The sequence below is a fragment of the Selaginella moellendorffii genome, unplaced genomic scaffold, assembly GCF_000143415.4.
Source record: "Selaginella moellendorffii unplaced genomic scaffold, v1.0 SELMOscaffold_23, whole genome shotgun sequence".
NCBI classification, from domain to species: Eukaryota; Viridiplantae; Streptophyta; class Lycopodiopsida; order Selaginellales; family Selaginellaceae; genus Selaginella; species Selaginella moellendorffii.
The window spans coordinates 237,612-251,037 of record NW_003314284.1 but is presented as its reverse complement, the minus strand read 5'-3'; the positions used below and the strand labels follow the sequence as shown (position 1 = coordinate 251,037).

Below are 13,426 nucleotides of genomic sequence, written 5' to 3'. Positions count from 1 at the left end.
GCTCAGTACTCCACTTCTTTTCCTGCAGCAAGAACTGCACTAACCAGCTCTTGATAAGCAGATACTTTGCATTCTCCAACTTGATAGTAGATTTGACTTCTTCAAGATCATATGGCCCCACAACAAAGTAAACGTAGTGCATCTCACTGCCATAAAGAAGTCTATACCTATCCGACTTGCTAATGTGATCTGCAATAGACTTCTTACTTCCCAGGCACTGAATCTTGAAGCCTTTGGAAGGCCAACCCCCATTTTTGACGAGAAAATCCACATGTGCCCTTCTTTGGCCATTATTCTGCTGCTTCGCTTCCACCGAAATGGTATACTTACATTTTGTGAAGGCGTTGTCCAATACAAACTTCAGCGCCAATAGGAATTCGCTTCGCAAGATGCACTTCAATAGATGACCATTACTGTTCATGACTTCTGGTCCCATCAAACAATCTGGCTTCAATGTAGGTAAAAGCCAACTGAACAGCCTCGTTGAAGGAATCAGCTTCACAGGGCAGTGTTTCCAAAGCAAGCGAGCAATCCTCAAGGATAGCACTCAATAACAAGCTGGGGCTGAGCTCCATGCAGTCTCCAGAGACTTGCAGCACCCCGTCATCAATAGCAGGTCGAAGAGGCCACAAGCCTCTTACAAAGGTAGAGCCTGATCCAGATTGCACGCACTCTAGAATGACTTGCTTGGTACCCTCGCTGTAGCTGGAGATGTTTGAAAGTGTGTGGCGATACAGCTTCGAGTAGAAAATGTATCTGGAGACATGCCCCAAGTCTGACATGGCGATCCCACTCTTCAGCCGTCAAGATACCGTTGCATGTGAGATACTCGCAGCAGCTAACTGTCATCCCCTTGTGACCACCCGTTAGTCCCAGGATCGACTTGCTGACCCTCCCGACTGCCCCGTCTGGAGAGGTGAGTTTGGAGCTGAAGGATACGTGATACTCCTGAGAGTACTCGAGTAGCATGTACTGGACGTCCTCGATCCCAAGACAATCGGCCGACCTGACCATCTCCAAGGCAAGGGGAGATCTGCTTCTTGCCAGCTGCCCGGCTCACACCAGGAGGTCGCGGAGCTGCGGTCGACCCACCAGCACAAAGCTGCTAAGGTACCTTGCCACGGACCCTTCCTTGCATATCCTCAACTCGGCCAGTAATGTGTTTAACACAGAGCTCCTTATCTTAAGCCTCGTCGATAAACCAGATAAGTTCCCTTCCATCTGTAGTCGAGCTGAGCGTCTGCAAGAGGCCCCTCAAGCCTCCATGGGGCAAGCGACGCAATCCTCCACGGCTGTTATCGACCAGATCCTCCGTCAAGATGTCGAAGAACTCATTGGCAGCGTCCCTGTCCGATTTGGTGGTGTCGCAGGCGGCAGCAGCAGCGACTATGGGCTGGGTGATAGAGGTGACGACGGGCAAGAATCCCTTGTCCAAGGCCGCGCTAGCTAGAGCGTACACAAGCGACGACTTTTACCCGACTGCCATGGCCCAGTGGTGAGGAAGTACTTATAGCTGGTGATCTCGGTCACCAAGTCAGCAAGGTCTGCCACTGTACGTAGAAATGGACGGATCTACCCGCCAAAAAGATGCATGCTGCTTGTTTTGATTTAGGGCAAAGTAGATATGCGCTTTTATTATACATTTAAACCAGATCAAAGGTGCCAGTACGGTTAAAACCGCAATATACGCTATTACTATTAATCGAACTCAAAGAAGTCATGTTGCAGCTGCTCGTGATCTTCCTTGATGAAAACTAGATCTCTCTCGGTTGGCAACTTTCACTGTCAGAAATGGCACCTTCAGTGTTGTTTTGTAAAGCTCTGGACAAACTGCACCGTGTTGGTGTTGTGTCCAGTTCTCGGTGAATAGATACTCAAAGAGATGCCGAAAACCAATGGTATGGTACCTCAATAGAGTTGAAAAAGCCTCGACTCTCAATAGTTCCTGTAACAATCATTTTTAAGCCATCTGAAAAAAAGAAAGAGAACTTTACCACACGTTTATTATATCTTTTCCTTCTAGTGTATGCTGTGATGAATGCCGTAGAAAATGTAGACGAGGCCGCCCAAGACAAGCCATACTGAAACTCGAATCCATGTCGCTGCACTGATCACTCGACAAAGAAAGAATTCCAATTGTATAGCAACTTCAATCCCATACCCCACATTGACGAGGAGGTAGACGTTGACAAAAACAGACGCGGCTGGCAGCCAAGGAACAAGCGGGCAGTGAAATCCTGAAGGACACCACATGCTGTTAGTTCTATCTAGAAATTCGTAGCGTACCTCCAGGATTTCCAAAAGTTCGGTGAGATTCGTCTTGTTTAGTCATGGAGAGGACGATTACTCCGCCAGCGAAAAGTAAACCTCCAATCGTCCCACCAATAATTTGCAGCCAGCTGAAGCGAGCACTCGAATTTGTTCATATGTAAGCAAAAAAGAAAGCTTACCGAGGAAAAATGGCCATAGATAAGAATAGGCTGAGGATGAGACTTCCGAGCACAAATATACAAATGCTCCATCCGGCCACTCCTTGTTTACCTTTGGTCGCTACATACAAAAGAAAGATTTTTGTAAATGGAATTGATTGATTTGAGCTTACCATAGATTTCTTCAGTGTCAAGCAATGGATTTTTCAGATCGATAGAACAACCCTCAGGTGCGTCATTTTCTTCCGGCTCTTCTCGTTCTTCGTTCTCATTGGAGATGTCCACGTCATTTGAGGTGGTCGGCGGAGTGTTCGTTGTTTCTACAGAAATGGATACTGGAAGGTGGACCGCTGAGTGAGGCGGTGAGTACCTTATGATGAGCACGCAAAGTGCTACAGAAGTAAAAGCCATTAGTGTTCCAACACTCACCTATAGCAACACAATTATAAGCGACGAAGATATTAGAACTTTACCATTTCGGATAGTTGACTGATGTCCATAAACACAGAAACAAACACCGCTATCGTCCCCGTTGTTACAGCGCCATTAACAGGTACCAAGGTAGATTTGTGAATAATACTGAAGAACTGGGGCAGCAAACCATCTCTTGACATTGCCATGAGTATGCGGGGCTGGATATATAAGGAACAACAGTCTATCACGAAAAACAAAGCTAACCACAAACCTGTGGCAAGGAACAGCCCAGTAGCGTCGTGAGCATGGCAGTCAAGGCTCCAAGCGCTACGATATACCTGTACAAATAGTTTGTGCCAGAAAAACATGTGAGCATGTACTTACGTAGCCCAAGGCAGTCCGTTTTGCGAAAACGCAGTCGATATGGGAGTATCTGTGTTGAGTAAGAAGTAAGGGACAATGCCAACGACTACAGCTGAAACGGACATGTACAAGCTCGCGCATACTAGCAAAGCAAGCCCGATTCCAATTGGAAGATCAACATGTGGGTTTTTAACCTGGCAAAGTTCACAATATCAAAGAAACTCATAACTGCAGAAATCAAGTTATACCTCCTCGGCCGTAGTGGCAACAGCATCAAATCCAACATACGAAAAAAACAGCATAGCTGCACCTCCAAGCACGCCGCTAACACCAAAAGGTGTGTACCTGGTCCATGAAACAAGATTGTAAAAAAGCTCAGCGTAGACATGCATACCCGGTTTTCAACTCGTATCCTCTCCATCCTTCTTTGATCCCGATCCACAACCCCACGACATCCACGAACAAGAGCACAAGAACGAGAATGACCGTCATGACGACTTGTACCGCTGCACTCTTTAGAAAAGCGAAACCACAACGTCAGTAGCGCGCCACTGGAAGAATTACCTGCTTTATCCCCGTGCACAGCAAGATCGTTACCATGACGATCAAGAACCCCGCAAACGGATCAGCCAAGATCCCGGTACCAGGAATGTTCCTTCGTACTAGCCAGAAAGGCAAATCCTCTCCGAAGAACAATGCCTAGCAGGACTGTCAGTCAGCAAAAAAGAAAACTCTCACAGTCTTACCAGATTCGGACTAACTCCACGAGCAACCGTGGCACCGCTCACAGTATACTCCAGTATGAGAGACCATCCGACGAACCATGCCAATCTACAAAACAAGGTTCCAAATTTAAACTCATCGTCCATAGAAAGAAAGTGAGATACAGATGCAAAGAAGCATTGCTTCTTTGCTTACCCTTCTCCTAGGCATGTGTATGCGTAATGGTAAGCACTACCAGCAGAGGGCAATCGGCTCGCGAGCTCCGCATAGCTGAAAGCCGATAGCGCCGCGGCGACACCGGCAATAGCGAATGACAGTGGCAGCGCCGGCCCCGTCCTCTCCTTGGCCACCGTACCAATCAGAATGAAAATGCCAGCGCCGATCGTCGTCCCAATCCCTGCAATCTCCAATCCAGATCGAAATCCACCGGATCCAAATCTTACCGATTGCCAGCAGCTGCGGCACGCGCAATTCCCTGGACAGCTGCGCCGGCGCTGGGCTATCCTGATGATCCGGCCGTGAAATCCCCAGCTGCTTCTTGCGCGCGAGCCGGTCGAATCCGGCGGACCGGACCAGGGACCCCATTATTTGCCACACGACGGATTAAACCCTAGAAACTCTTAAGAAAGATGCCGCCACGTCATCACACTTCGCGCGCAAGAGCCCTAAATTTTAAATTAGAATGAAAGTATCGATTTTTCGCCTATCACAATATCATGGTAGAACCACCCCTCACTTATTCACACAAGACCACCCCTCACGAGCTTTGCATCTTCGCCTTGAGCGACTCGAGCGCCTTCTTTCGCAGATCGTCCTCGAGCTTCTTCTGCTCGACATCACTCTCGGCAGGGCCTCTGGCGGACGCGGAGCTCACGGCGGCGGTAGCAGCGGCGGCCTTGAGCGATCGCTTCTCCTCCTTCCTCTTCCTCTTCTCCTCCCGCCGCCGCTGCTTCTCCTCCTTCCTCAATCGCTTCTCCTCCCTCCGCCGCCGCTTCGCCTCTCGCTTCTCCTCGCTCAGCGGGCTCGTGTCGTCGTCGTCCACCTTGGAGCGATTCGGGCTCGCCGCCTCCATGGAGTCTGTGTCATTGCTCGGGCGAGAAGGCTTTTTCACTTCTCCCGTCGTGCTCGAATCCACGACGTGGACTCTCTCGGGTGATGGCGAACGATTCCGCTTCAGAGCTTGGCCCTTGTCTTGTGCTGCTTCCTGATTCTTGCCGTTGCTCTGATCGTGCATACTGCAACGACACAACCATCAGTCGTGATCTAGGCTAAACATCCAAGCTCTCTCTACCTTTCAGCGGACTCTCCCTTGCTCCGACTCTTTCCGGAGTTCCTGTGTTTTCACAGAAAAGTTTCGTCACCTTTCAAACAAAATTTAAAATGCCAACCTCTCTTCTCCTGCGGGAGACTTCTCGCGAGCCGGAGATTTTTCTGGCGCCGGAGACGGTGAAGACTTTGAGGGCGAAGATGATGGCGACTTGCTGCGCTTGGGAGAGCGTGGATGCGAACGCGACCGCATGCGGCCGGGTGATCTCGACGGTGGCCTGCGACGAGGTGAATGTCCACGCCGAGGAGGGGACCTCGGTCGCCTGCGAGGTGAATGCCTTCGTCTGGGAGGAGGAGAGCGTGACTTTCTGTGGTGCCTTGGCGACAGTGGCGAACGGGACCGAGAAGAACGTCCACGCCGAGGTGAACGCCGCCTTGGGGACCGTGACCGAGAAGGACGTCTTTTTAGGGGCGAGTGTCTGAGCCTTGATGGAGAACGGGACGGTCGGTGTCTCCCTGGAGATGGCCTGCGTCTTCTAGGTGGCGACCGCCGCCGCGGTGGTGATGGAGAGCGCCTATGCCTTGGAGGTGGTGACCTGCGAGGTCTCGGAGGACGTCGGTGACCAGGAGAACTGCCAAGTTACGGAAGTGAGAGAGAACTCCACAAGTCCAAAAAACTAAAACTAGCATACCGTGAACGGCTTCGAGAAGGAGAGCGATCTCTTGACCTGGACCTTCGCCTTCGCGGTAATGCTTCAGGCGCGTTTCGATCTCGGTTGGGCTCTGCTGGCTTTGACGCAACCACAAGAGCTCCGCCAGCAACACCATCAATTACAGCCTATACATTACCACCACATTCAAAACGCCCGAGGGATACAAACAGAGAACGAAATGAACTCACAAGTTTGTTTTGTTGCAAAGAGTCGTTTTTTTCCTTCTCCCGCTCCGTCGTTTGACGAACCGCCGCCAAAATCCTTTGCTCTTCAGCCTGCATCGGCAAGGGATTAGATATGTTGCTCTACTTTCCTGTAGACAAACGCAAACCGGAAGATAAGAGAACTGCTAGACAGAAAGACCAGATTGAACGCCTACTTACCTTTTTGAGTTGAGTCTCGAGCGCCTTCTTGTCCAGCAGCGCTTGAGGAATACCGCTCGCGTTGCTCTGTGCGCTGGCAAGAAGTCCCCAAAGCTCTTTCATGAATCGACCAGTGTTCTTCTCCATGAACCCCGTAAGCTGGATTTGAATGTGCTTGCCATCACCCACCTTGAAAAGAAAGAACGATATGAAAATCAAGCCACAAGTTCTCCAAAACTCCATACCTTGACGTCCAGAAGACCATAAATAAAATTAATCAGCACTTCATCCTCGAATCCCAGAAGCTCAGTGACCCGCGTCGCAATCCACGGTCGCATCACATCCATATTCACCTTCGACATGTCGATCTGTCCGAGAAGGAAAAAAAAAATTCGCCTCAGCTAATCGCTACAAGGAATCCAATTGCTTACCGGCTGGTCCAGCTCCGACGCAAACTTCTGCGTCTTAAGCAGCTTGGCCATTTTGTTGGAGAATCGAGTGTCCTGCTCCGTGGACGTGCCCTGCATTGACAAAATCCCCGTGAAGAAGACAGCGAGAGCGAGAGCTCAGCGAGAGCGAGAGCTCGGCGAGAGAGAGAGGCGCCGCGAAGAAATCACTCACCCGGAAGAAGCCGCCCGACATCGCGGCTTACGCCCTCACTCCGCCCCTAGGGTTAAAACGACCAAACCCGTACGGTAAACCTTTCCCTGTACGGGACTCGCGCGGTCAGGGTTCGAATCCAAAGGCAGCCATCGCGAAAAAATATCTGGCGGCCACGCTAAACCCTAAACCCTAAACCCCTGGTAACTGGAACATAAAATACTCTTTGCAGCAAATATCTTCGGGGCGGGGCCCGCCGTTTTACCGCGGGTGAATGCAAGCATGGCACTGCGAACAAGAGGTAGATGGGTGTTTATCCTCGCGGGTTTTACCGGGAGGTAAAAAGAGATAGTGGAAAAAAGAAAAAAGAAAAAAATTCGAGCGTATACATTTCTGGATGAGAGGTTTTGGCGAGGAAAATCTGCGAACCCTAGACTAGGGCTTTAGCTCCGCGCGATGAATGCTGCTCCATTCCATCGTCCCGCTGTGGAAATCCCTCGGAATTTCCAGTCCAGCGCGTGACGAATCTCCAGCGGCGCGAGCGATAGAATATTTTTTTTCTTGTGATTTGGATTACTTCGCCAGGGGAATGAGCTCTGGGTTGTTGCGCTGCTGAGGAGGACGATGAAGGCGAGGAAAAGAAAGGTATGGTCTGCATTGAGCTCTTTTTTTTGTTCTTCCTCGCTGTGGTGAAAAAGAAGCAAAAATTTATCCTCGTTTTTTCACGCAGGACGAGAGGCACCGAAGTGTATTCGATGCCAAGCGCCGGAAAACCGAGCCACGGAGAGGGAAGGGATTACTGGTGCCTCCTCCTCGCGATAACAATGCGGTGAGTTTTAGTTCCATCTCTCGAAACAACCCAGTAACTATTCCTTCGCAGCTCCTGCCATGCAAGGATTTCTTTGGAGCTGGAGGAACAGTTCTAGCGAGCAACGTTCTTCATCGTTTCCCCGACCACTGCGAGCCAACGTATCCGAAAAGGCCAATTCCAACACCTGGATATCGTCTCGTCGATGGCGAAGAAGAGACTAACAGGTATCGCGAGGAAAGTGAGAGCGAGGAACGAGAGGAAGAACACGAGAGCGATGACAGGTCTAGCAGTCACCAGGAGGAGATAGAACTCGAAAGGAGCCCGAGCTTTTCAAACACTAGAGGCTGTGGAAAGGCTATCTACAAGGGATTGCTGGATAAGAACCGGGGATGTAATTGCAACGTTCTTGTGGTAGAGTTCGATCGGGGATGGAGAGAGTATGGAGCTACTGTGGAGCTCCACAGTGGTCACAGGGGCTGGTATCTTTGCGTGCTTCTGCAAGGGGAGACGTTGTTCGTCCAGGAGATTAGACGAAGGTTTTTCCACTACAGCACCAACGGGTTCTCGGGTTCTTTCATGTGGAAGGCCGACCAGGGATGGATGCTCGAGTTTAAAAACACCATGCAGCTCAACGCTTTCAAGAGAGTTTTCGAGAAGTGCTATCAGAAGAACTACATGCTTGCGGCTTCTCGAAAACTTCCAACTCCAAAGTTCCAGGTCGTGAAAGACTTGGATACTCGGTGGAGGGGGCCGGCTTTTATCCGTCCTGCGAATGGATACATTCCGACGCCTGAGGTGAATCTGGAAACCCGGGTTCTCTACGACATGGATTGCGAGGACGAGGAATGGCTGTCGAACTTGAACGGGAAGGCTGGCGGTTACACGAAGATCTCGGAGCAGAAGTTCGAGAAGATGATGTACACGCTGGAGAAGTATTCTCATGATCGGAACGAGCTCTTGTCAATCGACGCGGCAAGTGAGGTTTGTCTACACGTTGCGTCGCTGAAGATCATTAAGCTCATCCATGGCTATTGGATTGAGAAGAGACGGAGGAACGGAATATCTTTGGTGAGATATTTCCAGGTATGCTCCTTCTCTCTTTTGTTTTCTACTGCTTTTTTGCACTAAACTTTCTCTCTGTTTATTTTCGCAGCCAGAGCGCTGGAAGCAGTACCGGGACTCCTCTAAAAAACAGAAGAGGCATTTGTTTGCGTTTTGCCTGCCTCCTCGAGGACTTGAAATTGAGTCTCTACCAGAGACTGTCTCTTTGAGCTCGCCCGTTTTGGATGCTACTGATCAAGATGTTTTAAATCCAGTTGGTAAGATATAGCTTTTGCTCTGTGTAGTTTTAACCACCTTTCTTTTCTAGGCGTGGAGAATATCGAGTCTCCTTCACTTCCGGAGGTCTGTGATGAAGCATCGGTTCCATCCGATGAAAAAGAAGCTGAAAGTAGAGAGCCGGCGCAAACCGACCTCGGCTTTAAGAAGTTTGTGGGGACGAAAGAGGTTCGTCCTCAACCAGGAGATCTCGTCTGGAAGAAATACACTGGACGGGCCAATCCGGAGGAGATGAAGAAGCTCAAGGTGATACATCAGATGCGACAGTCGGGCATCAAGCACTTCACCAGACGAAAAAAAGTGCCGCAAATCTCGAGATCGAAGTCCTCCAAATCGCCCAAGTCGCCATGCAATGGGAGCCTTACGAACGAGGCTAGTTCTTCGCAGGAAGGGACGTCGGACTTACTGGCACTGGCAGAAGCGGCAACTCTTTCTCCGTATAGAAAAGAGAGGCCTGCTAGCAGCACCGGCGGAGAAGACACCGAGATGGAGTCCGAGATCGAGACTCCGGCTAAAGAAACTCTGGTTGAAAAAACCGTTGAGGCTTCAACGATTCAGGAGAGAGTGGATGAGATGATCAGGCAGAGGGCGCAACTAGAGAAACTGGCGTTGAAGAAACAGATGAGCAAGCTCAAGCAGCAGATGAAGATGGTGAACCAGCAGCAGCAGCAGCAGCAGCAGCCGCTGGTGGTGGACTCGAGCTTGCCGGAGCTGGAAGATTTTGGAACCTGGAGCGTAGAATTCCAGAAAGCGATCGAGAGGCTCGAGGAGCACAAGAGGAAGAAGCAGCAACTCCAACAGGTCCGGAGCAAGGACCAACAGCGGGTTGTGTCGGTGAGCGTCAAGCGCACCAATTCAAGGTAGGATTTCTACTTCATATCTGTGTTCTTTCTCCTGTTTCCTTTGTTCTCTGCACGGTGCATTAGAATTTTTCTGCTTGTATCATACTTGTAGATTCTCAGGAGCTATTTTTTCAAAGGTTTAGGCTCAGAACGTTCACGTTTTCGTTTTCCATCGCTTTGATTTCTCCTTGTTGGTTGCCTTTTTGTGTGGCTTCTTTTCATATTCTAACGATCCGAAATCTTTTTTTGGTGGGTGTGTGTGTAGATTTAGCACGCTGTTGCTGGTGGTAGCCAATTCAGCAGCCGAGGTTGAGAGCTCTTAAACTTACAAAAAGAGAATGAGAAGAAATGTAGCGCAAACAATCCTAGTTTGTAAAACATACATAAAAGAAAAAGCCTTTTGTAATGCAAAAGGTGGTGCATTGGAATATACCAAGGGTTGGGCCTTTATATGTGTGCTTAAGGTTAGGGGAACATTACCTTTCGTTCTTTCGAAGATGAGCGGACAGTGGGATTTCACATTAGAAGTTGTGCTCAAGGCCGAGAAGACCAAGTTCAAGGAGGACTTTGCTGCGTCTCTTTTACCGCCACCTCTGGATCCAAGCAAGCCAACGCTGGTTTTGGACATGGACGACACCCTCGTCCACAGCCGACGGGGGAAGGCAACGCTCAAGCTCGTCAGCGGGAAAGTTGTGGCAGTGCAGCGCTACATGGTGGCTAAGCGGCCCGGCGTGGACAAGTTCCTGCGGGACATGGCAAAGCTCTACGAGATAGTGGTGTTTACCGCGTCGAAGCAGTATTATGCGGACACGATTCTGGACAAGCTCGACCCGGAGGGATTGATCACTCACCGCCTGTACCGGGAGTCGTGTGTGTCCTGCGATGGGGAAACGATGATCAAGGACTTGTCGCGCTTGGGTCGCGACTTGAGGCGGGTGGTGATTGTGGACGACAAGCCCCACTACTTTTCCCTGCAACCCAGGAATGGAATCCAGATCCCGGCTTTCAAGAATGTCAAAGGGAAGAAGTATTTGCAACTCAAGCATATTGGGTTCTTCCTTGAGAAGGTCGCTGGAGCGAAGGATTTGACACTGGAGCTTGAGAGGGCGAAAATAATGAAGAGATCTAGGAAGGTTTATGAGATCTTTCAAGAACTCTTCTGTATCAAGCCGTAAAATCTTGTCACTCTTCTGCAACATTGCTTAGAGTTAGGCTGCAGTGGCGCTTAATTCTTTTTGGAAAATGGAAATCAAGTTCTCTCACAGCTATGTATTTCTGCCATCTTTGTGCAAGATACATCTATGATTTTAAAGAACAAACTTCTCTTTTCTTTATCGAAAACTACCCTTTTCTTAGACAACCATCTAGGGTTCTGATTAAGCCAAAAGCGTGCGTTTAGCTTAGCTGCCTGGGTTTAGGGTTTGGCAGCTATGGAGGAGGACGATGGCGCTGCTCCCAGCACCAGCAGCGCCAAGAGGAAGAAGCGCTCTCGCCAAAAGGTAACGCTGGATGTGCTGGCGAGGGAGGAAGGCGCGCAGCTCCCGATTCTGGCGTATTTTCCCACGCCATTCGATCCCTGCGCGCAGCAGCCGACCAAGGACGATCAATCGGATCCGCCCGAGCTCTACGCGAGCACCAAGAACTCGCAAATGCAGCTGGTGGTCCGGCCGCCGGGGGGAAATGTGGATTTCGTTGGAGCGAATGTGAACAGTGAAGCCGGTGCCTGGAATCCGACCATGTTTGCTCTCGGGGTTTTCGATAAGGAGGAGGGAACTCTCAAGATCGTGCCAGTTGTCTCGAATAAGGTACCGCATTCTCGTCCAGGATCTCGCGAATGGTTGACCATCTTCATTCTTTTTTTGCTACTTTTCCTTCACAGGTTTTAAGAATGGAACCTAGAGTTCGTGGTGTCTCGTACATGATGGATTACGGCAACCAGGATGACACGGAGGTGGATAGAGAAATGAGGATCGATCGGAAGAACACGCTCGTGAATAGATTTGGAACGAAGAAGGCCAAGAACGCGGTAAGTCTTCTGTTGTTTCTATTGTTTCTTTGTTTTTCTTTCTTACAACTTCTTCTCCAGCTGCAAAGAATGTCGAGAGCTGTGGTGAAAGAAACTGCGCTGGGAGGATCCGACGAGCAATTCAAAGGCTACTTACAGGACGCTGTGCAACAGGAGGGGCTTGTGATGACGAGAAAGGAGGTGGAAAAAGCAGCAAATGCCGCGATGGTGAGAAGAATACCGCCTTACAATCTCGACGCCAAGGCTCCCGACGATGCCTATCCTCTCAACAAGATCATAACAAAAGAGGAATGGCAATCCATGGACTCGAGCGATCTCATGAAGGCGGCCAAGAAGGCGGCAGAGCTCGAGGCTCTACGCTCGCAAGAAAAATACTGGAACTTTATCCTCGATCGGATACACCGCCTTCGCGTCGACGTAAGCAAGTTTTTCTTTCGTTTTCTTTGGCTCGGCTGACACTTTTGTGCACAGGGAGATCGAGAAGGAAATGCCAAGCGGAGTTTCATCATGGTCTACCTGAATTACCTCCTCTTGATGTTCCACGCGACGAGGGGCCGCGTGGTGAGCGGCCGCAATCCATTCTTCGACGAGAAGGTGAACCTCGACATGCCGCAAGTGATCTACGACAAGCTCAGCTCGATGTTCCTGCAAGACGCGCCGCCGCAGACCGAGAAGCGAGGCTCCGGCGGCAGTGGCAAGCTCCTCCACAGGGACTACCTCCTGAGCTACATCCTGGTGCTGGCCATGAAACTGGACGGCTTCACGTCCGACGCGCAAGACATGGCTACGGAGCTCAAGATGACCGTGACGGACTTGCAGCCACACTACGCGCAGCTGGGGTGTAAGGTGGAGGCACCGCATTTTCGAGGCGCGGCAAAGGCAGTGAAACCAAAGGTGACGATGCCGCTGCCATTGAATCTGGATCAAGAGGACCCGGCGAACGCCAGGAGTGGCGGAGGAGGAGGAGGTCGGGGCCGAGGTAGAGGACGGTGAAATCCTGGAAGTGGACTCGTAATCTCCTGGGCGAACCTCTTTTGGTTCGAAGATCTTTGTTACTTCCAACGCGAAAGTCCAGGAACTTTGTTACTTCCAACTTGAAATTCCAGGATTCCAACGTGAAAGTACAGGAACTTTCTACTTCCAGGATTCCAACGTGAAAGTCCAGGAACTTGTTTACTTTCAACGTGAAAATCCGGGATTTCTACAAGGTACCCCGTTTCGTCGAGATCGTCTCTACGTGGAAAAGCGGTGTGATTTGTTGACATATCCGAATCTTAGCAATCGATTTCAATAAAAGGCGACACGTAATGTAGATGTCTTTTTTACTCCTGCTCCACCACCTTTCGGTTCTTAATGGAAAGATGGCCCTTACCGATAAGAGGATGCGATAGCGCACGCCGCCTTTCTTGAGCGAGAAAATAAAAAATAAAAAACAAAAAACCAAAGCACCACCGGCACGGAACATTCAAGAAAAAACTATAGCTTTTTTTAATCGCTAATCGCCCACAAGCTTGGGCCGGTCCAAATATTTTAAAACGG

General features: G+C 50.0%; 5 protein-coding genes across 6 annotated transcripts; 3 read left to right on the top strand and 2 right to left on the bottom strand.

The window, feature by feature from the left end:
* Positions 1-1,612: 1,612 nt before the first annotated feature.
* LOC9643012 (cationic amino acid transporter 4, vacuolar) lies at positions 1,613-4,553 on the bottom strand. Of its 2 annotated transcripts, none has more exons than XM_024678902.1 (15): positions 4,373-4,553; positions 4,125-4,326; positions 3,953-4,037; positions 3,771-3,905; positions 3,601-3,719; positions 3,455-3,551; positions 3,228-3,400; positions 3,115-3,181; positions 2,903-3,061; positions 2,603-2,858; positions 2,451-2,550; positions 2,287-2,399; positions 2,162-2,237; positions 1,995-2,107; positions 1,613-1,945 (listed from the first exon to the last, which is right to left on the bottom strand). In XM_024678902.1, exons 1-14 carry the CDS (start codon positions 4,512-4,514, stop codon positions 2,020-2,022), a joined length of 1,812 nt encoding a protein of 603 aa, XP_024534670.1. In that variant the 5' UTR covers positions 4,515-4,553; the 3' UTR covers positions 1,613-1,945; positions 1,995-2,019. The 2 variants fall into 2 exon arrangements, with proteins under 2 accessions (XP_024534670.1, XP_024534671.1); XM_024678903.1 differs by having other exon boundaries at positions 2,000-2,107.
* Positions 4,554-4,578: 25 nt separating this feature from the next.
* Positions 4,579-6,989, bottom strand: LOC9656376 (serine/arginine repetitive matrix protein 1). The gene is made up of 9 exons (XM_024678904.1): positions 6,892-6,989; positions 6,702-6,791; positions 6,516-6,638; positions 6,292-6,459; positions 6,097-6,183; positions 5,888-6,033; positions 5,318-5,827; positions 5,221-5,262; positions 4,579-5,164 (listed from the first exon to the last, which is right to left on the bottom strand). Exons 1-9 carry the CDS (start codon positions 6,910-6,912, stop codon positions 4,687-4,689), a joined length of 1,665 nt encoding a protein of 554 aa, XP_024534672.1. The 5' UTR covers positions 6,913-6,989; the 3' UTR covers positions 4,579-4,686.
* Positions 6,990-7,271: 282 nt separating this feature from the next.
* Positions 7,272-10,291, top strand: LOC112347680. Its single transcript, XM_024678976.1, has 6 exons — positions 7,272-7,515; positions 7,601-7,699; positions 7,751-8,764; positions 8,835-9,000; positions 9,051-9,879; positions 10,127-10,291. Exons 1-6 carry the CDS (start codon positions 7,495-7,497, stop codon positions 10,182-10,184), a joined length of 2,187 nt encoding a protein of 728 aa, XP_024534744.1. The 5' UTR covers positions 7,272-7,494; the 3' UTR covers positions 10,185-10,291.
* A 67-nt stretch (positions 10,292-10,358) lies between these two features.
* Positions 10,359-11,036, top strand: LOC9656375 (uncharacterized protein C2F7.02c). Its single transcript, XM_002973962.2, has one exon. It carries the CDS (start codon positions 10,359-10,361, stop codon positions 11,034-11,036), a length of 678 nt encoding a protein of 225 aa, XP_002974008.2.
* Positions 11,037-11,247: 211 nt separating this feature from the next.
* Positions 11,248-13,212, top strand: LOC9656374 (DNA-directed RNA polymerase I subunit rpa49). Its single transcript, XM_002973961.2, has 4 exons — positions 11,248-11,666; positions 11,741-11,887; positions 11,948-12,304; positions 12,359-13,212. The coding sequence occupies exons 1-4, from the start codon at positions 11,292-11,294 to the stop codon at positions 12,878-12,880; spliced, it is 1,401 nt and encodes a 466-aa protein (XP_002974007.2). The 5' UTR covers positions 11,248-11,291; the 3' UTR covers positions 12,881-13,212.
* Positions 13,213-13,426: the final 214 nt, after the last annotated feature.